At 55.7% G+C, this 26374-nt stretch overlaps 1 protein-coding gene across 1 annotated transcript in view; it reads right to left on the reverse strand.

The window, feature by feature from the left end:
• The window catches only part of AGBL1 (AGBL carboxypeptidase 1), a 599820-nt gene that overhangs the window by 370604 nt on the left and 202842 nt on the right, over positions 1-26374 (reverse strand). Inside the window, exon 18 of the mRNA XM_062204897.1 lies at positions 21814-21994. Coding sequence (XP_062060881.1) covers positions 21814-21994 — 181 coding nt within the window. The remainder of the gene's footprint in view (positions 1-21813; positions 21995-26374) is intronic.

Here is a 26374-nt window from a genome sequence, read left to right on the forward strand (position 1 = left end):
CTGGGCACGACATATTTTTTGGTGTCCAACAGACACAGAAACCAAGAGTCCCCAGACAGCCAGGCCGTCGTGGGGCAGGGCCCAGTTCTGGAAGATGGGGTCCATTGTGGGCTCTCCTACTTATCTCATTACCAAGGTCACTGCTGACGAGGGGGTCCTGGGACATCACAGCAGGGCGGGCCGGGTTCCCACCCCAGCTCTAGCACCCAGAGAACTCGAGTAAGTTTCTTAGTCTCAGTTTCCCTGTCCAGAGAAGGCCGTTCAGCACGGCCCCTGCCCGCACGGGGCTGCCACAGGACCACGTGGCATTGTCGTAGGAAATGCTGGGCGGACCCCTGGCTGAACAATGCCTTCCTATAAACGGTGTGTCACAAGACAGACGGCAGCATCACCCCCTCACGGCGCCTTTCAGCCCCGCCATCTCCTGAAACGCTGCCCACCTGCCGCACCTCGGGAGCGAAGCTGGTTCTCTGTGCTGCTCTTCGCCTGCACAGCTCCTCCCTGCCATGGCGAGAGCACACCCGGGCAAGGACATCTGCTGGGGCGTCAGGCTGACCGCCCCTCTGGGGACAAGACACCGTGTCTGCTTCCTAAGACCCGCCTCGGGGCCTGGCCCTTGGCCCAATAATCCCATGTGTGTGAACGTTTTCCCTGTGTCTTTAATCACCTCATCCCTGAATTCCACCTCCGGGTGCTGAGCAAATCCCGTGTGGAGAAAATCCTGCAGACAGCACAGTGGAAACACAGGCCCTGCAGTAACGATCGGCCGTCCACGCCTTCGCCCCGACGCACGATGGCATTGGCGTGATGCTTTGACACGCGACGTCTTGGTATCCAAAGACTGGCCACGTCAGTGAGGGCACTGTTTCCCAGGACAAACGCTGGGGCTCCATTGTACTGCGCCCCGGAGCCGGGATCATCAGAGGATGAAGAGCTGCCTGGCCTCGAGGCCGGCCTGGGCCAGGGTGAAGAACATCCATCAGAGTCGTGTATTGCTGCTGTTTGTTGCAACCACCGGATTTTTCTTGAGCTCCTTTTTATTTCCAAGTCAGGCTCTCTTGGCATCAGAAGCAGCCGAGCGCAGGGACAAAGCAAGAAGGATGCCTGATTTCCAAAATTGACATGTCCTGCAAGGGACCCGTTAGCGCTGATAACAGGAAGGGCATGGACCTGGCTCAAGGCTGCGCCCCCCACACGGTGACAACAGAGCCTGACATTTCAGAGCTGCGAGCGTGCGGGGCACAGAGAATGGTGTTGGCGAAGCCTAGCGGCATCGCCCCATCTGTGGGATCTGCACTGAGGGCCTGCCGGACCCCGCCATGATGCTGAGCCTGGCAGTGTGGCTCACAGCCTAGTGTGCACACACAGTTCTTTAAACTCACACCTGCACAGAGACATCACAGCGTCCTCTTGCCCAGCAGCGACCCAGCAGCTGTGCACATGGAGCCATGGAGCCTTTCCCCTCTCCACGGGCCAGGACAGACCCAGCCCAGAAGCCGGCCCCAGAGGAGGGCAGAGGCAGGGCCTCTGAGGCCACACCAGCCTGGGTATGACAGGAGCCTTGTCACTGGGGACAGGGAGTCCACCTGCTTTCTTGCTCATACCTGGGCATCCTTGTGAGCAGCCCCAAGGCAGCCAGGACGCTCGTGCTCACACCCGGGCGTCCTCGTGAGCAGCCCCAGGGCAGCCAGGACGCTCGTGTTCACACCTGGCATCCTCGTGAGCAGCCCCAGGGCAGCCAGGACGCTCGTGTTCACACCTGGCATCCTCGTGAGCAGCCCCAGGGCAGCCAGGACGCTCGTGTTCACACCTGGCATCCTCGTGAGCAGCCCCAGGGCAGCCAGGACGCTCGTGTTCACACCTGGCATCCTCGTGAGCAGCCCCAGGGCAGCCAGGACGCTCGTGTTCACACCTGGCGTCCTCATGAGCAGCCCCAGGGCAGCCAGGATGCTCGTGTGCGTCCGAAGCCAGTGCACTCACGCCCTCCCACATCTCCTGGCATCACTGTCAAAGACACAGCTCTTCTGGAGCATTCCATGGGCGATCAGCCTCCCAATTGTTTTGTTTCCCTCCGTGAAGGAGAAGAACACGCATCTCCAAAGGGGCAAAGTTGCATCATCGCGAGCCAGGAAGGGGTCTCCTGCAGCCCTCTGCCTCCAGGCGCGGCTCACCCCTCTCTCGTCCCCGACGCCATGCTGGGGTCCACGCTCCGGGCTGCACCCCGCAGTCAGCGTGCACGTCCTTGTCTACCGTGCTCTCCTCTACAACCGTGTTCCTGCTGCTCGGTTTTCTCAGCGGAGAAATTAACTCATAAAATAACAATTAAGCACACACTAAAAGCACAGCATGCATCTTCTGAATATTGTCCAGGAGACAGTAGGGACACCAGAAAGTAGATTATGTCTAAATACAGCAGCGAAGGAACTCTGCGGATAGCAAGCAAGCAAGAAAACTCAGGAATATCAAGGGGGAGGTCGGGACCTGGCTGTTCCTAGAGCTTCCCTTCAGTTCACGGCCTCTGCCTTTGAGGGCGCCGCAAGGACAAGGCTACACGGTGGCCCTGGGGACAGCAGGTGCACCCTCGGTCCTCCCGGGAGAGTGCAGACACTGAGGGCTCCAAATACCCAAAGCTACATTGGAATTTCTGTAAAATGTTACCGCCATGTTGGCTCGACTTTTTCAGCTCCCTTCCTTTAATCGGTTTATTTAGGGACTTCTGAAAATACACAGCGGGGGCCCAGCGCTGTGGCACAGTGAGTAAAGCCGCTACCTCCAGTGCTGGCATCCCACATGGGGGCCAGTTCGAGTCCCAGCTGCTCCTCTTCTGATCCAGCTCTCTGCTAGCCTGGGAAAGCAGTAGAAGATGGCCCAAGTCCTTGGGCCCCTGCACCCACATGGGAGACCTGGAAGAAGCTCCTGACTCCTGGCTTCAGATTGGTTGCAGCTCCAGCCATTGCAGCCAATTGGGGAGTGACCAGTGATGGAAGACACACCCCCCCCGCCCCTCCTTCTCTGTGTAACCCTGACTTCCAAAGAAATAAATCTTTTTTTTTTTTTTTTTTTGGACAGAAAGAGTTAGACAGTGAGAGAGAGAGAGAGAAAGGTCTTCTTTTTTCCGTTGGTTCACCCCCAAAATGGCCGTCACGGCTGGCGCGCTGCGCCAATCCAAAGCCAGGAGCCAGGTGCTTCCTCCTGGTCTCCCATGCGGGTGCAGGGCCCAAGGACCTGGGCCATCCTCCACTGCCTTCCCGGGCCACAGCAGAGAGCTGTCCTGGAAGAGGGGCAACCGGGACAGAATCCAGCGCCCCAACCGGACTAGAACCCAGGGTGCCGGCGCCGCAGGCGGAGGATTAGCCTAGTAAGCCGCGGCGCCGGCAATCAAAGAAATAAATCTTTAAATAAAAAAAATAATACACAGGGAACTATGCAGTACGCTGACAGGAAAGACAAGCTCCCAGTATGCGGGACCAGCTCCCAGGATCCCAGGTCCCTCATCTTCTGGGCACAGGCGCCCAAGCAGTCTTTCAGACCCACCCCACCCAACACTGAGCCCCTTGCCTGACGTGGACAAGGCTGAGAATGGGGCGGGGTGGGGGTGTCCGGCACGTGGCCACCTTCTGTTGCATCTTCACCGAGTTTGCAGCCCTGAATGTCTGGGAGCAAAGCTTCGGTTTCCAGAGAGGACACAGCTGGGAAGCAGAGAAATCAGCGACTCTGCAGTGGACGTCGGGCCAGCCGTGACCCCGCCGACCACGCAGAGAGACGCCGTCAGTGTGCTGCCCACGGCGTGGGGCACAGAAAGCGTCCTCGGAACAATCACGCCGACGGACACGAGCCTGCAGGAACGGCGTGAACCCCAACACCTAACGAATGGTCCCAGAAACTGCAGGACCTACTTTCCTGTGGACTCCAGGCCTGCATGCCCAGAACAGACTGAAAAAATAAAACAACACGAAAGATGGAATGGCGGCATAAAGCTGGAAATGTCATCTAGGACTCTGGAGAGGCCCTGGTCTCCACTCGCAGAAATATTGCCTAATTAATGGCTCGCTGTGTACTAAAATATCTCATGAAAGACACTAACGTTCACCCTGACGCAATTTCTGTTCTTGCTTATGGATATTGCAAAAAGGTCTAGCCCATTTGTCACCATCTTTGTAAAATGAGACTTTTATAATTTCACTCCGTGAACCGTTCCTCTTCTCCCTTCTGCCCATGAAAAACATTTTATCTGGGGTCTACGCCAGTAATTCAGTCAACCACAAAATCATCCGGTGACAAGAAAGAAGGAAGTGAATTTCTTTCCTTAACTGATCACCATTTCTCTCAAACTAAAATAAACACAAAATACACAACAGAGCAGACAACATGCGTGGCGGAGCAGCCGCCACCCAATGTGGGCAGCGTCGGTGCCAGGCCCTGTGTTCCGGGGGCCAGCGGGCCTGCACTTGGTGGGCCGGCCCATTACCACGCTTGCTCGGGCAGCCTCTTTGGGGCTTCAGGGCTCCAGGTGGCTCAGGCTGATGCCACATGGAGGAGCCCCTCAGGACGGACCCCGGGTCTTAGCACGGTTCCTGCCAGAGTGAACCACGCCACGGTAGCACGGTTCCTGCCGGAATGGACCACGCCACGGAAGCCCTCACAGTTTTCCTTGGGGCTCACCTCCATTGACAGCTCATGCACTCGAGCACCCGGCACACAAAGTGCGATCCTCACCCTGGTCAGCCGGCTGTCCTGACTCACGAGGACAGGAAGAAGCCCTTGGCCAAGCCATCTCATGAGATTTCTGGACCTGGACCGGTCAGAACCCAATACTGACGGGCTCGGCCCTGGGCCACTACCTGAGACTGACTCGTCCTCTCCCTACCCATGAGAAAGCCTGGACTCCCCTGATGAGGGCCTTTCGGTTGATTCCAAGGAGCCCTCGGTCTCCACCTGCAGAGCTGCAGTCGTAGCTGGCAGAGCCCCGTGCTGGTTTCTGTCCCCACTGTGTGTCCTGCTTTGTGTATCCCATGTGTAGAAATGAGCACAGTGCATCTCTGCGCTGGCAAACTTGGAGCTGCTGCAAGCTGTCAATCACAGAGGCCGGAATCGCAGAGTCAGGAGCTGGGGGCTCCTCTCCCGCTGCAGGACGCTGTCTGTGCCCACCCTTGGCTGGAGATGATGAGGCTCCAGGATGCTCTCTGCGCCCACCCTCTGCTGGAGACAATGAGGTCGACACCCCTCCGTGTGGGAAGTCGGGGAAAACCGGAAGAAACCTGTGAACTCGGCAGTGGCTTTCAGCAAATTCTGGATGAACGGGGAAGTGGGAGGCGCCTAGAAAAGGAAGTAGGAATCACAGAGCCCAGCACCAAGGATGACTCAGCACATCACCCCATCTGCGTTCCGCACTCTGGCAGGCGATTAGACAGGAGACGGAGCCCTGTGGCTGTCAGCGAGGAGTTGTCTCTGAAGACATCCTTGCGAGCTGCGTAGAGACCAGTTCTATGGCAGCTCTGAAATAGATTAGGGAGAGGTTGAATGATCACAACTAAAGGGTCCATGTCTTCTTGTGCAGTGTCCGTGGCTCACTCGAGCTCAGCAGACCTATCAGTGACACGTGCAAAACACGGAAGGATTCTTGTCAGTGCTGAAGGCCCATGAAATCGGCAGACAGCCTCATCGAGGGAGTGTCCGAGTGAAGGCTCAAAGTGTCCCATCGTCTCCCCGGATAAACCCGGGATGAGTGTGAACCCAGGCACTCGATCCACCCAGGTCAACCACACACACGGTGACGCAGCAGGAAACCATCAGGTCAGTGGTGATGAGCAGAAAACAGAATCAGGGCTGCTTCACTCAGCAACGAACTGAAGGGAGCCAGCCACGGTCCAGGCATCAGGAGAGCTTAGGCTCAGGCTCAGAACTGAAGGGAGCTAGCCACGGTCCAGGCATCAGGAGAGCTTGGGCTCAGGCTCAGGACTGAAGGGAGCTAGCCACGGCCCAGGCATCAGGAGAGCTTGGGCTCAGGCTCAGGACTGAAGGGAGCCAGCCACGGTCCAGGCATCAGGAGAGCTTGGGCTCAGGCTCAGAATTGAAGGGAGCTAGCCACGGTCCAGGCATCAGGAGAGCTTAGTCTCAGGCTCAGCGACAGCACCAGGGTTTTCTGAATGGTGGTATGACCACCTGAAGCCTGAGCCGTCCAGCGAATCAGGACCCGGATGTGACTCTGGACGTGCTGCCTGTAGGAAGCTCTCGGGACGCCCGACCCCGGCTGCCCGCACTCCGGTGGCTGCCGCCTAACCCTCCCCCTACTCTCATGTAGATGGCTCAGGAGGAGTGCTGGACCGCGGGGGACCAGGTGCCCTTTCCTAGCCATCTCTGAGGCCATCAGTCACTTCTAACACTGCCCCGGGCTGTTTCCCGCTCTGTGCCCACCTCGCACAGGTTTAAGTCTCTCTCCCGGGAGATGTGCAGCAGGTATTTATTGAACGACGAATGAACAAGGCGATTCAAACAGGCATCGGGATGGTGTGGAAGCGTCCAGACCACACCACAGGCAGGTGTTTGAGGGGTTGCAGGTGCTTACCCTGGGGAAGAGAGGCCTCCTGGGGGAAGGCTATCACAGTGGTCCTTAGCTCTGTCTAAGGAGGAGTGGCTCCCCCACTCAGTCACGGCACCCGGAGTAGGAGCTTTGAGGGGAGATTTTTTTTTTTTTTTTTTGACAGGCAGTTAGACAGTGAGAGAGAGAGACAGAGAGAAAGGTCTTCCTTTTTCTGTCGGTTCACCCACCAAGTGGCTGCTACGGCCAGCGCAGCGTGCTGATCTGAAGCCGGGAGCCAGGTGCTTCTCCTGGACTCCCATGCGGATGCAGGGCCCAAGCACTTGGGCCATCCTCCACTGCCTTCCCGGGGCCTCAGCAGAGAGCTGGACTGGAAGAGGATCAACTGGGACAGAATCCGGTGCCCCAACTGGGACTAGAACCCGGGGTGCCGGCGCCACAGGCAGAGGATTAGCCAAGTGAGCCACGGCGCCAGCCAAGAGGAGATGTTTTAAGATGGTTCAACAGCTGATTCTGTAACAGGACTATCAGCCACAGAACGCACTCCAGGAGAGACCACAGCTGCACACTGGCGGTGCCAGAACACGGACTCCAACCACACGGCATGGACAGCTCAGGATGGACGTTGGGCCGGCACGAGGTCCCCTAAGAGCTCACGGCTGTGTAATCAAGTCAAAGGAACGCAGCCCTTGGTAGCTCACACAAGCTCACTCTGCGGAGTAATACGGACGGGATTTTTGTCCGAGAGAAAGTGCATTCATGGAAATATCACTGGCCAAATGGACTTGACCTCATCTGCTAGGAAATTGGGTAAATTTTACAAATAGCATCAAATCACTAAGTGAAAGATTAGGTTGGGCCAAGTGTTTCTGAATATTCCTTTGGATACAAAATCGATTCTGTGCTCTTCAGTCGCTTTAAATGACTCACGCTAGGGGAATGCATTGTTTTTCAAAGGATATCATTGTGTAACATGCATTATGGGCAAGCCTCTTGATGGCAAATCCACTGAATTAGAACCTGCAATAACTCAGTGTCAAGACGGCTAGATTAATAGCTAGATACTGAATCACGTTAAAGGAAAAGCCTTCCCACATTAGATCTGAGGGGCTTCAGTGACCTTGATGACCGCTGAAGGGAGTCTCGCTGTCTGCGTCGCTGGGCTTGCTACCACAGGTGACAGATATTCATTAACCTCCCTCTGAGAGAGCCCCCCCAGTAAAGACCCACAGGCACGGGGATCCTTTGCCCTGGCATTGGAAAGTACAGCCCAAGCTCTGGGCATGTTCAATCAACACTGTACTTAGGGTAAAAAAAAAAAAAAAAAAAAAAAAAAAGATTTCCACCATGCTAGCATCAAATATCCTGACATCACATCAGCACAGGCCATCTCTAGCACAGGCCATCTCTAGCACAGGCCATCTCTTCACACAGACAGCTCCCCCTAGATCTTATCAAAGTCACAATTAAGCTCATAGGAACCAGTCCATATCTAGCCATTTCTGTCCAACGTGCATCTTCGCCTGGGCTGAACTTCACTCATTTGCTTTTTAGCCAAATCCCTGAAGAGGTAGACTGCTCATTAGAGAGGCCTGCACGGTCAGAGCACACCAGAAATGCAGCGTGGAGACAGGAGCCTGCAGACACCGAAGCTGTTATTAATTCGTTAGGACTAGAACACATGCCTTGTGTCCTTTACGTTTCCATTGTCTTAACTATGAAGTCCATGACTAATTATCATTTTATGTAGCTTTATTTATATTTTGTATGTTGATTTCTTGGGCCTTTGTGGAGTGCTACCAGGCACACTGCAAAAAACTCTGGATTCACAGGGGCCTGTTCAGAAGTGCTGCTCGGTCCCGTTGGTCTGTGGATCTACTGTATGCCTCACCATGCTGCTTCCCTTCCTGTAGGCTTGGGCTAGATTGTAGTCAGGTGGCCAAGTGACTCCTCCTTTGCTGCTTTCTCTCGTGACCCCTTTGGCTATTCAGGGTGGTCCGTAGCTGTCCATACAAATTTGAGTGTTTTCCAGTTCAGTGCAGAACGTCACTGATATTTTGATAGAGCCCTTATAAGCAACCTATACATCTGTAGCCATATGATCTCAAATGAATGTGCCAAGAACATGCACTGGAAAAAGAACAGCGCCATTCAATTTCAACTATTCACATGCAGAATCAAACCTGACCATTATCTCTCAAAACGGATTAAAAACCTGAATGTAAGATTTGAAACGCTGAAACTCCCAGAAGGAAACACAGTGGAAACACTTCAGGATATTGGAATGGGAAAGAGCTTTTGGGATCAGATCCAACAAAGCACAGGAAACAAAAGCAAAATAATACACAAATGGGATTTCATCAAACTAAAGCGCTTCTGCACAACAAACGGAACAATCAGCAGAGTGAACACACGGTCTACAGCACGGGAGAAAATAGTTGCAGATTATACCTGAAAGGAGGTCTAGAACCAGAATACGTAAGGAACTCAAACTCAACAGCAAAATAACAACAACAACAACAAATGGACAGATTTGACCAGGCGTTTCTCAAAGGGAGACATTCAGACTGACAATCAAGTACACAGAAACGATGCTCAATGTCACGAATCATTGGGGAGACACAAATCAAAACCGCCACGAGGTTTCACCTCCCTCTAGGCAGCGCGGCTCTTACCAAAAGACAAAGGCAACAAATGCCGGTGAGCATGCAGAACCGAGGCAACGCTCACACACTGTCGGTGGGAAAGTGCATTACCACAGGCACCATGGAAACAGTATGGCGGCTCCTGGAAAAACTAGGAGTTACCATAGGACCCAGGAATCCGACGACTGGGTTAATAGCCAAAGGAGATGAAATCCCTCGGCCGAAGAGATACCTGTGCTCCCAGACCCAGGAGCGCATCCACCCAGGCGGCCCCGTTCGAGCCAGCTCAGACAGTGCTACTGACATCTCACGCGGGGGCCCAGGATCGCTCACATTCCAACAGCACTAACAAGTTCTGCAGTGAGAACCCCTTCCCAAAACCAGGCTGCACTTTTCCAACCACAGCGCTGTCTAACGCGAGACATCTGTCAGCACCCACCCACAGCCTGCCTACGTCTGCGAAACGCTGGCCTAGAGACGTCTTTGTTCTGCCAGCGGTCAGGGGCCTCCTGCACGCCCCTCCTTCATGTGACCACTTGTGTCCAAGCTCGTGTGCTCCCCGTCTTCCTCCCAAGCCTCTGTGTCACAAAACTACGCAGAAGTCCCCACTTCAGTGTCTGCAAAGGCCACAAACACGTTCGTCTCGCCACGGCCACCAGGGAGTGGGGGAGACCCTCAGACCTAGACTTCAAATTTACTTCTCATGCTGTGGGAGCTCAGAATTTTAAGAATCCACTACACCGTTAGGGCATCTGGGTTCTCTTCTAGAACGCTGGAGTGAGGCTGGGATCGTGGATACACAGCTGCCCTTCCACAGTGACGTCACAGGACTCTACAACTCCGGATTTCACAGGCAAACACTGGTGAGCAGGCAGGAATCGCGCACACACAGCAGCCAGCCGCGGTCAGCTTCCTCTCTACCCCAGGCCGTTACCTAGCCCCAGCTTTCTCATGAGTAACGGCAGGATGACACGAACGCTGGCAGAGGGTGGCTGTGGGTGCGGCCACTGGGGTGAGAGCCCAGTGCCGGGAAGCGTGTAGTAAGTGCTCGATGAATGGCAGCCATTCTCTCGTCATGGATGGTGGTGCCAGCAGAGATGGCGGTGACGGGAGGGCGGCGGCATCTTTGTCTGAACTCTGCCTGTCCCGGATTGGTGCCCGAGACCAAGCTCCGACAGCAACTCAGGAGAGCGTGGCCACGTGATGGGTTTATCGGTGGGTTTGAGGCTGCAGGAACCAGGCTGAAGGGTGACGCTCAGAGGTGTGGCGAGGCCACTGGGCCTGGCCTGCCATCCACACCGGGACGGGAAGGAAGCCACACTGTGGCACCACACTGGGGGCTGGGGCTCAACACAGAACACACAGCTCAGCACCCAGGAGGGAGACGGCTCCAACAGGAAAGCCTGGGAAAGACAGACGGCTCTCATGCATGGAGAATGGCCTCGGTCGATGAGCAAAAATAACTGCTCTCATTTCCACTGCAGGCCAGAGGACAACTGGATGCTGACCGCTGTGGGCAAAGTCAGACTGGCCGGAGAGAAAGGCCCTTCACCCTGGGGCCAGTGAGCACCGTGTGTCCCGCCGAGGCAGGCACCGTGGCCTCCGCTCGGAGCCCCACAGACGACGGGGCCAAGGGGAGGTCTGAGGACAGTGAGAGGGCAGTGGGCTGAGCTCTGGCGACAAGGTGACTCGGCTCCGTGCCTGTCCCCGGCGGGCACAGGACTGCTCCCTCCGCGAATCTCTGTGGTGTCTCCCCTTCACAGACCCGGGCGTGTTCCGAGAGCAGCCGCTGTCCTAGGAGGCTGCGTCTCCAGGCAGAGCGTCCGCAGGGCCGGCAGATCAGTCTCTGCTCTGGCAACGCCCCTTCCCTGAGCTCTGCTCCCTTACTTTTTATTTATTGTAATGACTTCAGCAATAAGATTTGTTTCCCTGTTATGTATATATGACCGTGCAGAGTAACAAAAAACATAATAGCCAAGAAGAGTTATGTTTCTTATTTATCTCCTTGGCCGTTATTGGGCCAGGGGGAAGGGCGGGGAGCAGGGAGGAGCCGTACATGGAGGAGACAGCACTTCCTGCGGAGTAAGATGTATGGAGGCCCATTTGCAAGAAGGTAGCAGGGCCATGGGGCAACCGGGCCACCAATTCACAAGGGCTAGGGCAGCTCAGAGGTAAGTGACCAAGGCAGAGGCCACCGGAGGCCAGGACAGGGAGGGGACCTGCGTCACCAACTGTTACAGATCCTGCTCGTAGTTCTTACCTGGTGGGCAGAAGGCTCCAGAACCACAGAGCAACAGGCCCTGGGTGGGGCAGTGCCCTCTGGCCTGCCTTGGAAGAGAGATTCTCTCTGCTCCCACTGGGTGCATTTCCCTGGATCCCAAGGCTGGGGTGCAATAGAGAAGGGACCTGGGCTTGGCACAGGCTGCACTGGCACAGGCTCCCTCAACAGCCCCAAGGGAGGCTGGCTGGGCCCACAGTCACCAGTTGCTAAGGGAGAGGAGCCGCATCGTTCTGTCCACGCCAATGGACCAACCGCATCTGTTTAAAGGAAAAGGGCGCTTGCTGTAGCCCACGTTGTAGGCGCCCTCGCCTGCTGCAATTCGTGCAGGCCTGGACCCACTCCATCACGGCCAACCACAAGGACGACCAAAGCTTTACCAAGATTCTACTCAGACGCCTTCCTCTGTGGAATCCTATCACTCGGGGCTCATCCCGGGACCTCTCTGAGACACCACACATGGGAAGCAAGAAAGCGACCATTTCCACAGCTCCGCTTGGCCGTGCACAGCAGTGAGGGCCAGCCATGGACACGCAGGCATCCACGCCCGGCTCAGTGCTCAGCTTTGAACTTCGAGCATTGACGGTGATGCTAATGGCGATCAGGCAAGACACAGCGGTAAGGGTCCAGGCGCTCTTAATGAGTTGAAAACACAGGAGCAAGCAGAGCCCCTGTCCCCCGGGGCCACTCCCCGCTCCCCAGCTGCAGGCACCTGCCTCAGGGAGCCACGTACGGAACATCACGGAATGCGGGATGGCCGTGAGGGAAACTGAGGACTAGCAAATCCACTCTGCACCCAGGCTTCGCTGTAGAAAGACTTCCAAGTGCAGCTTCAGAGTGTGGGGACACGGGCGCCCAAGAGGGACATCTGGGCACTCTGAGAGCAGGGGCTCTGCCCCACCCCTCCAGCCCCGCCTCCCTGGCCCCATGGCTTCCCCTCCATGGGTGGGAGGAGGGCAGGGAAGGAGCGTCGCCAGCAGGCGCCCGAGCAGCACGCAGTCATCCGGCCAACGAGGAGCGGAGCCTTTAACAAAGCCAGCGCGTTTTCCCGGAGCCGCGGCCGCGTGATCAATGGCTCCGCAGCGTGGACTCGTTTTTGATTTACTGCTTCTGGGAAGTGAGGGGACCCATCAACTCCAGGCACAGTTGGCGAGAGCTGGGGATTAGCATTCGGCAGCATTTATTATCGCTGTTTATGATGGCATAAATTAGGTTTATGCTGATATAATTAATAACCCTAAATTTGGGAATAATAAATAGTAATATTTTTTCGGAGCCACAATGTCAGAGAAGCCAACGGCGTCCTCAGGTCCCGACTTGGTTCTGGGTGCAGGCGGGGGGGGAGAGGCGTGGGGAGCCCCGCACCCTGCACCCTTCACTGGCACACAGGGCTGAGCAGCGGCGCCGCCCCCATTCCCAGGCAACTGATTTCCATTTCCATCTCCACGGCCAGGCTCAGCAAGGTGGAGCGCACTGTGCATCCTCCAGAACCCGGACGCCGACCGCTCATGGAGCCCACACGACTGCTGTGGCCTGGGCCCAGCAGTGAGGTACGGGCACAGCCCACTGCCCCTTCGCGGCCTCTCCAGCGCCTTCCACTGGGAGGGTCTTGCAATGTCCTGCGACTCCCAGCCAGGCTCTGAGAACTCACAAGGAAAGAGCTCAAGGCAGCACACAGCTCAGCACTTTTAGATTAAATACACGTCCGTCCTTCACACAGGAACCTGTGAACAAAAGCCGCGAGACAAGAACTCTCCTGCCGCCGTCCAGCTGTCCGGGAGGGCGCTGCAGCCTCCTGGGTGGCTGAGCAGGGCCAGGAGGCGGGGGACAGAGCCACAGCGCCTCGGTCACACGTCTTTTCTCATCGTCATGTGGGAGCAAAGGGCGGAGACTGACGACCCTGAGCCCACTCCTCACAGAGCCCCCCACACAGGGCAGAACCACAGCCCCGCCTCTCTTCTCTCTTCAGTTAATTTATTTGAGAGAGAGAGAGAGAGAGAGAGAGAGAGAGAGAGAGATTGATTCCATCTGCTGGTTCACTCCCCAGATGGCCACAACTGCCAGCGCTGGGCCAGGCTGAAGCCAGGAGCAGGGAGCTTCATCTGGGTCTCCTACATGAGTGGCAGGGGCCCAAGTACCACCTTCTGCTGCTTTCCCAGGACATTAACAGAGAACTGGATTGGACGTGGAGCAGCCAGGACCCAGACAGGTGGGTCCTATCCCAGGCAGCAGCTTTACCTGCTAAGCCACAGCGCCAGTCCCTTGTCTGACATTTTCATCCAAACATGCAGCCTCTGCTATGCATCCAAAAAAGTCCTGGATTTTCCTAAAATCAAGTAAAGTGCAAATTTCCACCCAGTGTTGACTCTGCTCCATTCCGCAGGGTTTGAAACAGTGAAAGCCACCGCGAGGCCCATGTCTGCACAGGTGCCTTTGTCAGCTCAGGGCAGAAGGCACTGACGCTGGGCACCTGAGCGCCCTCCGCTAAGAGGCTGTGGTCTGAGGACAGCAAACTTTCCACAGGGCCTGGCTCAGAGCAGGTCTGCGCTGCCCCCGCTCGCTCTGGAAGGAGACATCAGGAACGAGAGTTTGCACGGAAGCACTGTGCCGAGGTCAGCCGTCAGCACCATCCCTGAAGAAGTGATGCAGCCAGTGCCGCATCTTTGCAGAGGCCACAGAGCAGGCCAAGCGCTCTCATACGGCCCCGCCGCCGGCCATCACCCAAGCTTTCACCGGGGGGCACAGTGCCTTGCCAGGTGGCCTCCTGTCCTGCCCCACTGCAGCTGGCTGCTGGTCTCTGCCCTTGCTACACCCCCCACATGGAGCTCCAGAAGCCAACTGAACACCAGATCTACAGACGAGGGAACCATTCGCACCTGATCCAGGAGCCGTGGACCACGAGTCTCACCGGCGTGGTTACCAAACCCTGGCCGTGTGACTAACAGGCCCCAGCTCCGGGCTGCGTCCCAGGTGTTCCCTGAGGACCACCAGTGACAGCTGAGAGGAGGAAACAGCGTTGGTGAGGACGACGCCCACAGCTCAGCAAAACTGAGACTCCAATGTGGCAGATGCTCACCTGTAGCAGGACATGGCTGCTGGGTGCCCCAACCTAGTACTTAGGTGCCCATATCCTACTGTGCGGGTTTCAAATGGCCTCACCTTCAGAAAGGCCAGGTGCACCCAGGGTTAGCCCTGAGGGCACTCACACCAGGCACCACCACTTCCCAAGGCTATGCTAGACACATGCAGGGCGAGGCCAGGAGGACTGCCTGGAAGTGGGAACGCAGAGGCTGACAGCCCAGGGAAGAGCCGGGTTTGGTCACCGGTGCCCAGCATGGAACCCCTGCCCCTCAGTCATGGGGCGGTGTGTCCTGGAGTGTGTCCCTCAGTCTCCGTTTGCCTCGTGTTGTTAAGTCTGCAAAGCAGGAGTAAAATGTCTTCCTTTTCAACCAGCTGTAACAATTAGAAGTCAGATACAAAATTATATGTTTAGCCTACCAGATTGACAAAAAATCAAAAGGTTGATGATGCACAGTGGTAATAATGGCGTGAGGACCCAGAGCTTGTACCCACTACCGGTAGGAATTTAAATCTCTGACTTTTCTTTTTTTAAATTTTATTTATCTATTTATTTATTTTTGGGAAAGGGAAAAGAGCTCGCTCCTACCCGGTGGTTCACTCCCCTAACTTCCTGTATCAGACCACAGCCCGGAGCCAGGACTCAATCCAGGTCTCCCACGTGGGTGTCAAGGACCCGAGTCCTTGAGCCATCACCCGCTGCCTCCCAGGGGGGCATCTGCAGGAAGTGGGAGTTGGAGACAAAGCCAGGCCTGCGCGCTACGACGGGACGCAGGCATCCAGGGCAGCCTCCCATCACCAGGACAACACCTGCCCCAAGCTGGCCCTTTTCCAAAGAGATTAACCTGGCCATGACCTGCATCAAATATAAATTCACCAACATTTGGGTCAATGACTGCTTTTGAAAACTTATCTCAAGGAAATTAGCAGAGAAATTCACCAAGAATAACTGTCTATTGTTTATAATATGGGAGAGTTGTTTAAATTATTATGGCCCATCAGTAACATGAGATCGTTATATTAAAACCTAATATTATCATTTGTATCTTTTGCCCTAGGAAGATGTTGTGAGTTTATAAATTATACCCTAAAACGTATTATCTTGCGAATTAAAGCAGGCGTGGTTCTAGAAATACACCCGAAGAAGCAGCGGGTGTACCTGAAGCAGTCAGTTTGCAGACAAGAGACCGGAGGGTTTTCTCCGACTTGCTGAACATCTGGGGGGCAGCCTCCTGCAGCTGCACTGTGCAGCGGGCACAAGCGTGTGAACGCAGCCCTCGGAACCACCCCCGCAGCGCCCCTGGAGCTGGGTGCCCCTCAGCAGCGTCTTGCCCCCGTGCGTACGGAGTGTCCCAGGGTAAGGATGCATCCTTTGCCCACGGGAAACAATACGACCACGCTGTTTTCCAAAAGCGACTCGCACAGCCGGGGCGAGCACCACGCTGGTGTGTGCTGGGCACCCAGGAAGTGCGTGTTTTCCGCTCGTTTTCTCCTGCTGTCCAAATCGCAAACTGCAGTGGGCAGAACCCCCTGCCCCTTGGATTCCAAGAAGGCTCCGCCAGCGAGAGGCACGAGGAAAAGACAGGAAGGCCGAGAGAAGCAGAGAGAGACCCCCGTCCTGGGCCCAGTTCCAGGGAACGTGGCTGGAGGCTGCAGGGGGTGCAGCCCCGCCTTCACTCTGCACTCCCTCCAAGGGGCCAGTGGCAGCAAGGACCACAGAGACACCTGCACCCTCCAGTGTCCCCTGGTCCACTGATGCCCAGCCAGGTCCAGTCCTCACCCCAGAGCTCCAAACCCAGCCTCATGGAGCCCTGGTTCTGGGAAGACCCCTCCTTGTAGTGCACTGCCCCTCCCACAGCTGGCAGCTGCCCTGTGGTTCTGTCTCTCACCTTCCATAGCTTTGCCTCCTGAACTTCCGGATTCTACTACCCAAGGGGTGTGAACCGATTCCCACCTCAGCTGTTGTCTTCAAAACCCCAGTATCCTGGCTCTGTCATTTGCTGTCCTTAGAAAACACTGAAGCTGGGGCCACCATCTGCAGTGCTGGCATCGCACATGGGGGCCAGTTCAAGTCCCGGCTGCTCCACTTCCGATCCAGCTCCCTATCAGTGCACCTGGGAAAGCAGCAGAGGATGGCCCAGGTCCTTGGGGCCCCACACCCATGTGCGGATCTGGAAGAAGTTCCTGGCTTTGGCCTGGCCGTGCCAGCCATCTTGGGGTGTGAATCAGCAGATAGAAGCTCTTGATCTCTTTTTCTCTGCGTAACTGACTTCCAAATAAATAAATAAATGTTTTTTAAAAAAGGCAGAGAAAACACTAGAGCTATTTTAACTCCTTTAATGCCTCAATTTTGCCGCATGCAATTCTTGGAAGAGATCAGCTGTTAGCCTCATTATTCACTGTTTCCTGGGGCGTCTCACTATGCAGAGTCGCTGCCTCCCCCTTCCCAACATTAACCAAGCCACAGTTCCTTAAATCCTAATGGTGCCGCTGAGACAAGACGGAGGCTTCGTGGCACTCAGCTCGAGTGTCAAGGAGATGGCACAGACAACCACCCAGAGGACATCTGAGACCATTACTGCACGGCGGTCTTCATGGTCAAGTGGCCGGTCAGGGACGGCCTCTTCTAATGGCCTCCACGCGACAGACGCTGCTTTCCCTCTGTGACCGGACAGGACACTACAGTTAGACCACAGAGCCCCATGTGAGGCTTAGAAGATCCTCTCACCTCCCAGCTCTCTTCCCCAGAATCGCAGGGCACACTGCAAGCACACTCAGGCCGCCATCTGCAGACGCAGCCTCGCGCTCTCCTAGGCTACCTGAGGACCCCTGGGAGACGGGAGGCAGGAAGCAGCAGCTGAGATCCTGAGATCGAATGGCTCACCAGTCTGCTGGGGGTCCCCAAAGTAGCTTCCATTTCTGCACAAATTTTTAAATGATATGCTTGTTAATCAGACCTCTGTGTATGTACTTGCAATGGATCCACACGTCTACAAGCCGCTGCTACGTGTGATTTTATAATGAAGAGATGTTCAAAATAGAGCTGAGGCCAAAACGAGACGGAAGAGGCATGGCCCAGCCCATGGGGATGTGAGCCCAAGGAGGGAGAGCCAAGTGCTTTGTGACCCAGCCGAGTGAGAACACGCCACAGAGGGGCCGTGGCACAGGGCCCAGGGCCGATACCCATTCAACATGAGCTGGTGGTGCTGGCAGCCAGTCCTCCAGTAACCAAGGAGGCGGTATCTCTAGTGCAGCAGGCTGGCAGGGCCAGGCAGAGCGCCAAGGTCCCAGCTCGGCCAGGTCCCCGTGCCAGGGAGCCGAATCCTGGGTCAAAACAAGAGATCTCTGGGAGTGCTGCGCCTTGGCTCCCCCCAGGCCCCTGCACACGAACATCTGGATCAGCAAGCTTCAGAGCCTGTCAGCTTCAGGGCTCGACTCTGTGCAGCTCCAGCCCACCCTGCGAGGAGCCCATGGCTGGACTGGACAGGGAGCTGAAGCTGGGCAGACTGGGCTCAAGGCGCCGCTCTGCTAACAAGCTGGCATTGACCTTGGGCGTGGCCGTGTGTGCACCTCAAGACAGTTTCTCCAAGCCATTTCACCTTGAACTAGCGACGTGACCGTAGATAACGCTTTCCCCTCGTGCGTCTCCACGTCCTCATCACTGAGGGGCTGAGAACACACAGCGCGCACGAACACTCCCGGCCAGAGCATTTTAAGAGATTTTGGTTCTAATTTCCTTAAATCACAGCAAAGCAGTGCAGGAGAGACAGGAATTCCGGTTCTGGCTCTGCAGTTTCCTCCTGGGAGACCCCACGGAAGATTACGTGTTGCAGGGCCACAGGGACAATTACATGAGACAATATACGCAACAGCAGTGGGCTCCTCGCTGACCAGGAGAGATACAGCCCCCGAGAGCCCTTCTGGTGAGGAGGGGAGCCTTCACCCCCAGGAGAAGAGCCGGCACAGCCTCAGACACCCCGACTGCCGTGACCATCAGGGCCTCGACCTGATTGCCGTGGTTTGACCGTCTTCCTCCGGGACGCCCGGCTGCTACCCCACAGTGACCACACCCCTTCCGCCGTGCTGACGTACATAGGTCCTACGGCCTGTGCCCTGCTTGTTCCCAGCCCACGGAAGGTGAGTCTGTGATGTGCACAATCAACCTCCCGGGCTCCGTGTGCCATAGGCAGACGATGTCAGGCTGTGTCGCGGCCACCAAAATAAGAAACAGTGGGCCTGGCACTGACTTCATGTGCCGCACCCCGTCCCACCACATCGTGTCCACCTCTTGGGCAGCTGAGGGGGTCACCCGCCTTCTCCCACTTTCTGCTCCAATCTCCCGTTTCACTTCGACCGCAACCCAAGGTGGTGACTCCCTGCTCCGTGTGACCCACTCGAACAGAACCCCGAGAGCTCCCTGCTCCGTGTGACCCACTCGAACAGAACCCCGAGAGCTCCCTGCTCCGTGTGACCCACTCGAACAGAACCCCGAGAGCTCCCTGCTCCGTGTGACCCACTCGAACAGAACCCCGAGAGCTCCCTGCTCCGTGTGACCCACTCGAACAGAACCCCGAGAGCTCCCTGCTCCGTGTGACCCACTCGAACAGAACCCCGAGAGCTCCCTGCTCCGTGTGACCCACTCGAACAGAACCCCGAGAGCTCCCTGCTCCGTGTGACCCACTCGAACAGAACCCCGAGAGCTCCCTGCTCCGTGTGACCCACTCGAACAGAATCCCGAGAGCTGATGAACCACGCTCTCAGCGGCCCCAAATCTCACGGAACTCAGCTCAATTCAGGATGCACCACCAGGCCAGCAAGGTGGCAAACTGTTTCTTGTGAACGTTCATAACTGTCCATCTCTGTGTTTTGTTTTCCTGTTCAGACATGACCTATGTCTACAAAGTCCTGGCTTTGTCTCCCCGGTCACTGTTACCAAACCTGCCCACGGCCCCCGGAGGCTCCATCAGCACCACCAAAGGACACTCCTCTGCTTATCCCTGTGAACTTCCGGGAGGCCCAGTACTGCGTGTCAAGGAGAAGGCCTGGAAGGTTAAGTGCCGCGTTCAGGTTCAGGCTCTGGGATTCGTACAGTGAGCACCCACAGCTGGGCAGGAGGCAGACAGGGCAGCTCTATCACCTCCAAGCAGCCGGTTAATACGAATATGCCCAGGGAAAATCAGCAAAGATGGGAACAGTGGAAGCAATACCACATAAACATTTAGGGGACAAAAACTGGGCAAGGGATTCCCACGGGGGAGGTGAGCACGTATGAGAGGGGTCAGATTTGTATCCAGGGTTCCTCCAAGGAGACCCCACCTCAAATGGACAAAGCTCGCGGGGCAGCGCTCCAAGCTCAGGAACACACAATCCACATACTTATTCACAAAGAAGGGGCCTGCGCTGAGGGGGTGGCAATCGCAGAGCTGACGTGGGGAACCACGTGCCTGGGGTGCTCTGAGGACAGCTCAGGAGCCGAGACGTTGGCCCTCTGCTGTGAGACGCAAAGCATCCAAGGCAGCCTCATTTTCTCACGACGACACGCTCCAGCCTGCGGATTTTCCTATCAGCATAGTAACATCCTGGCTTCCAAACCCCTGCAGGCCAGCAGCGTCTGCCTGATCCAGGCGGTCACCAGGTGTCTGAGGCTCCGGGATGAAAGATGCACACAAATGAAAAGGGGAATTTGAGTCATAATAAATAACGGTAATGATGATGGATGCTGGGTCACTGGGAGTGAGCTGGCCTGCCATCTGGGAGCCCGAAGCGGCCAGCTGTGAGCTGCAAATACCGTGTGTCCAGGCCAGGAGGACACACGGGGTCTGAGACCACAGGAATCCTTAAGCCGAAGACCTGGAGCGGGTCCCTGCTTGGGAGGCAGGAGCCCTTGGAACGGAAGCAAGTGCAGCACTTCATCTCCAGACTTGGAAGCTGCCCTGGGCTTGTGAGATCCTTTCCCAGAGAGGCGGACAGTGAGCACATCACCCTCCTCGTCCAGCAGGCAGAGCACGGGCCAGAGCCGGGGCAGGGGCAGGGCTCAAGGCCAGGGCTGTTCCCATCCCCCCCGAACCCATACAACCCAGCGGGAGGAAAGACGACCGCAGAAGACAGCCAGGGTGGGGGGAAAATGTCCAAGTGGGATCAAGCCTCAAGACGCCGACTCGGCTGCTTTCTGTCCATTAGCGTGGGGAAGTCTTGGGAGTAAATCCCACGGCTGCTCAGGCGGGGAGGGGCCCCTCGCTGATGGCCTGTGAGCCCAGGTTGTCCAGCCTGAGTCTGGGAGGCGTCCCTGGTGCCAGGGGTTTGACCGGGCGCTCCCCAAGTGAAGGACATGGCCCCCAGGCCTCCCATGTGTGAGGGTGAAGCAGTCGCGGGAGGGACAAAGGAGAGACCCTGCCCTCTGCCCCAGCGTCCCTGCTGTCACTTGCCAGGGCAATGACCTCCGGGAGCTCCGAGCCCCAGGCCCTGACCCATCAGAAGCCACAGCCGCTCCCTGTGTCCCCTGCACGTGTGAATTCTGTCTCCACAGCGCAGCCTCGCTCAGCCCGGGGAACCTGTGCTGTTCCTCTCTTTATCCGTTATCATCTTTATAGATTTAGCCTTTTTAATTATCTGTCTTTATTCTGAGCTGATCCTTTGAAGTCAGTCTATTCTCAGCTGTGTAACAATTCATTTCTTGAAGAAATTACTGCTCCACCTACTTTAAACCATTCGTATTTGTCACTGTAATTTTATCTCCTTGAAGTTTTTGTTTTCTTTTTATAGTATCTCCTTCTAATTAGCATTTCTTTATAATTCTCATTCTATCTCTTCTACTTCACATTATTAATACTGCTCTATTTTCTCTACTTTCTAAAGTTATGTTTTTACATCTTCAATACTGATACTTTAAATTGAAGATACAATTTGAATTTGCAGCTTCTGAAATTATGTTTTCAATATTTGCTGTGTATCCCATGTTCTGTCTTCCTTATTCTGAAACGAGAGACAGGGTCCATCCCCGGATAACAGGAATTCACCGCTACCACGGGCAGGGCCGAACTCTCCAACTCCGAGGAGGAGACGAGATGAGTGAACGTGGATCCCGCCACCTTGGGCCTCCACTCACACTCCCTGAGAAAGCTGACGCCGCCCACTCCCCACCAGACTGTGCCCCCCGGAGGCCCCTCGGGCTGGGCTCGTGCCCTGACTACAGCCAAACACGGAACTCAGTAAAACGCAGCGAGAACAACACAGCTGTGCAGCGAAGGAGAGCATCGGCCAGGAGCCTGACGTACTTGCCGCTGACGACGCCGTCTGGGTTGAGCATGGGGATGATCTTGAAGATGAAGGCCTCCCTCAGCAGCCTCGCAGTGGGGGCCCTGCTGACCAGGAACTCCAGGGCCCCCTTCATCACCCAGCTGGCGTTGCTCTCCCCTGGGTGGACCCGGGCAGTGATCACCTGGTAGGGACGATGTCCTGCGGGAGAAAGGACACAGGAGAGCCAGCCTGAATAGACTTCCAGAGTTACGCCTGCCCGGCACAAGGAGCCAAGTGGGGCTGTTATCTGTGATGCGCATCTCCTCTGCACCTGCCCCCTCTGCAAGACTCCCGAGACCCGAGACCCGAGACCCAGGGTAAAAGATGGAGGCTGCCGTCAGAAGCGTGAGCGACGAGTGCCGTGGCGGGAAGCCAGCGAGCGGATTTTAAACCCGTAATTCTCCAGAACCTTCCGTGTGACTCTGCGGCCACAGGTCTGAGACCGCTCTCATCCTCTTTCGCGTCAGCTGTGAGCTCCTACATGCTGACTAGTTTCTCCAAGGCTTTTTCCACACGCGTAACACGGGACAGAAGGCAGACCGCACACGGCTGCGACAAGAACAACACAAACACGAAGTCGGAGCACGGATGCCATTCAGTTCACTCCTCCGTCCCCGTGAGGGGAGCTCTGACCGCCCGGCGCCCCCACCCCCTGGACAATCAGGGCCGAGGACGGGCACGGACGCAGCGGGCACCCAGTCCCTGTGAGAGGCTGCAAGCTCAATCCTGGGGTTTGCCTTACCCTGGGTTCCCTGTGCAGAGGGAGTTGGGGACACCCAGCCTTACCCTGGGTTCCCTGTGCAGAGGGAGACGGGGACAGCCCAGCCTTACCCTGGGTTCCCTGTGCAGAGGGAGACGGGGACAGCCCAGCCTTACCCTGGGTTCCCTGTGCAGAGGGAGACGGGGACACCCAGCCTTACCCTGGGTTCCCTGTGCAGAGGGAGACGGGGACACCCAGCCTTACCCTGGGTTCCCTGTGCAGAGGGAGACGGGGACACCCAGCCTTACCCTGGGTTCCCTGTGCAGAGGGAGACGGGGACACCCAGCCTTACCCTGGGTTCCCTGTGCAGAGGGAGTCGGAGACAGCCCAGCCTTACCCTGGGTTCCCTCTGCAGAGGGAGACGGGGACAGCCCAGCCGCAGGGCGTGCCGGGAAAACACCTCCAGGAGCGAGGGCAGGCTGACTGAAGGCTCAGTCCGAGCCTGGCTCGGGAGGGAAGTGCGTGCGATCCGATGGACGGATGAGTGACAGCATATCCTCAGGGAAGGGGCTGTGGCATGAGAACAGGAGCCCCAGTCTCCTCTGACCTCGTGGCCAATCTCGTTTTTCCCCACTTTCTTTTCCTTTCTTATTCTCACCCAATTCTTTTTAACTTTTATTTAGTAAATATAAATTTCCAAATTACAGTTTATGGATTACAATGGCTTTTCCCCCCTATAGCTTCCCTCCCACTCACACCCTTCCCATCTCCTGCTCCCTCTCCCATTCCATTTCCATCAAGATTCATTTTCAATTATCTTTATATACAGAAGATCAATTTAGTATATATTTAGTAAAGATTTCATCAGTTTGCACCCACACAGAACATAAAGTGTAAAGTACTGTTTCAGTACTAGTTATAGCATTAATTCACATTGGACAACACATTAAGGACAGAGATCCCACTTGAGGAGTAAGTACACAGTGACTCCTGTTGTTGACCTAACAATTTACACTCTTGTTTACAGCATCAGAAATCTCCCTAGGCTCTAGTCATGAGTTGCCAAGGCTATGGAAGCCTTTTGAGTTCACTGGCTACGATCTTATTCAGACAAAGTCATTCTCAAAGTGGAAGTTCTCTCCTCCCTTCAGAGAAAGGTACCTCCTTCTTTGATGGCCCCGTCTTTCTACTGGGATCTCATTTGCAGAGATCTTTCATTTAGGTTTGGTTTTGTTTTTTTTGTTTTGTTTTGTTTTGTTTTTTGCCAGAGTGTCTTGGCTTTCCATGCCTAAAATACTCCCATGGGCTCTTCAGCCATATCCAAATGCCTTAAGGGCTGATTCTGAGGCCAGAGTGTTGTTTAGGACGTCTGCCATTCTATGAGTCTGCTGTGTATCCCACTTCTTGTGTTGGATCGTTCTATCCCTTTTTTATTCTATCAGTTAGTATTAGCAGACACTTGTCTTGTTTGTGTGATCCCTTTGACTCTTAGACCTATCAGTGTGATCAATTGAATTCTCACCCAATTCTTTCTTCTTCCTAAACTCTAATGACAAATGAAGTATTTGCCAAGTATAAATATCCCAACCGCCAAGTGACCTGAAAGTAATAAACCAGTAATTTCTTCCCAAATCATCCAGATCACTGTGAATCAAATAGGTCTCTCCTCTTCTTAACAGCAGCTTTTGCAAGGGCAGCCACTGGGTCCGAAATCAGGCACAAAGAAAGGTGATGCTGAGTAACTTCTGGTAACAGAGCTGACGGACGCGTAACAGGAGGGGCAAAAATAAACCTTCAAAGACAGCATCACACTCTTATCGTCGCCAGCTAAGACAAAGAGGGAAAATGCAAAGTCTACTCCAGGTCTCTCCTGTATGTCTGCTGACAGCCACTAATCCACCGAGGTCTGGGCCCCAGGCACAGGTCAGCGAGCTTTTGTGACTACGGCGAGAGCAGGCCGCCCTGTGTCGGAACAACCCTCGGTTGTGTCTTTGCTGGAGCCAGGGCCTGGGGGAATTCCAGGAACTAGGTGGGGGCACTGAGTAGAGGACGCTGAAGCCGTTACAGTTCTTGCTCTCTCGGAGGACACGGCATTGGTCAGTGGTGACCAACACAGAAGCCAATAAGGGCAGGTGAGCTCTGGGGCTGCACGCAGAGCCCCACAATGGCTCCCCCGGTGGTGAGGACATTCTCAGGGCCGGGATGTGTCAGCAGGCAGCTGGGACTTCCAGGTAAGCACCATCTCGCCGCACTGAGAAGGTGGTGAGAATTTTCTAAGATGACGATGCTTTTAAAAGTAAAGAGAAGGTTTGGTGGTGGAAGCAAAGAGCTAGAGGTGGCCGGACATGAATTCAGAAAGAGGCTGGGGGTAGCGGGTAGAGCCGCTGCCTACGATGCCAGCGTCCCACATGGGCACTGGTCCGTACCCTGGCTGCTCCACTTCCAACCCAACTTCCTGCTGTTTGCTGGCCTGAGAGAAGCAGCAGAAGACGGCTCAGATGTTTGGGCCCCTGCCACCCAGGAGGGGGACCCAGATGCAGCTCCCAGCCCCTGGCGTCAGCCTGGCATAGTGCTGGCTGCTGTGGCCATCTGGGGAATGAACCAGTGATGAAAACACACACTCTCTCCCTCCCACCCTCTCTCTCCCTCTCCTTTTCCCCTTCCCCATGCCCAGAACTCCTTCAAATAAATAGATCGTAAAAAAAAAGAAGTGTCGGCTGGGGTCAAGCTGGTAAGACCCTCCCCACACACTGTGTTTAGGGGTTGGACTTCACCCACAGGGCAGACATTCTCAACAGGCAGTCGGCCTCTCGGGGGTTTCCTGGGTTAGTAATGGGACCTCCCGTGGAACCATCAGCCACCAGTGAAATACAAGTGTTTGTCATACTGTACGTACAGCTGCAGCTGCTGTTTCCTGCCCAGTAGCCTTCGTCCCCACCTCGCACTCCCAGAGCCCTGGTTTGGGGGTGGGGCGGGGGTTTTCCCAGACTGAAAGCTCAGCTGTGGAGATCTGCCGCAGGTGGAGTGGCCATGGCTGCAGCTGTGGCCAGCGGGACGGAAACGGTAGCAGAGGGCGTCTCTCTGGACAGCCGAGGAAGGAGGACAGCGTCACCGGCAATGCCTTTTTGTCTTGCTCTTTGCCCATCTTGTCCCACCTTGCTCACAGATATGACAGCCTCAGAGGAGGATCCAGCGTGAGAATCAGTCACAGGCCAACTATGGTGACCACAGGGGCAGAAAGAGCCAGGGCTTCCAAAAAACCCATTAGGCAGCCACACCACACCTTCACCGGCTTCTTCAACACTCTGGGATATTTGAAAATAAGAAGCCACTGCTTGGGTCGGCCATTGTAACCATGTTTCTGTTACAGCCTCTTAACTCCAGTCCAACACATGAATGGAAGCTCAGGCTCAAAGCCAGCCTACAATCACTGCCCTGAATGGCTGCAATCAGACGCACTTTCCGCACTGGGGAGAGAGCGGGAGAGTGAGTGGTAATGAGAATGACACTTGACACGTCTTCCAGGGAACAGCGAGCAGCACCACTTCAAGGCAAAGGGAGTCCGTGACGGCTTCTCATCAGGAGACAGACGTGCTGTGACTGTACTTTCGGTGATTCTTCCGACTCTGGGAACTCCCCGGGAAGCACCTGCCTGAACGGAGGCAGTGGGCGCAGGGGACGGAGAGCCACGTGAAAGTGACACCAGATGTCCAGGGCCCACGTGGCAGCCTCACCTCTTCTGCCGGGGATGAGCTGCATCCATTGCTGGAGAAACGGGGTGCTGGGATTTGTCTCCACACCTGTGAGCTGCTACGAGAGCGCGCCGTGGTCAGGGCGGC

The sequence above is a fragment of the Lepus europaeus genome, chromosome 11 (assembly GCF_033115175.1).
Source record: "Lepus europaeus isolate LE1 chromosome 11, mLepTim1.pri, whole genome shotgun sequence".
Classification (NCBI taxonomy): domain Eukaryota; kingdom Metazoa; phylum Chordata; class Mammalia; order Lagomorpha; family Leporidae; genus Lepus; species Lepus europaeus.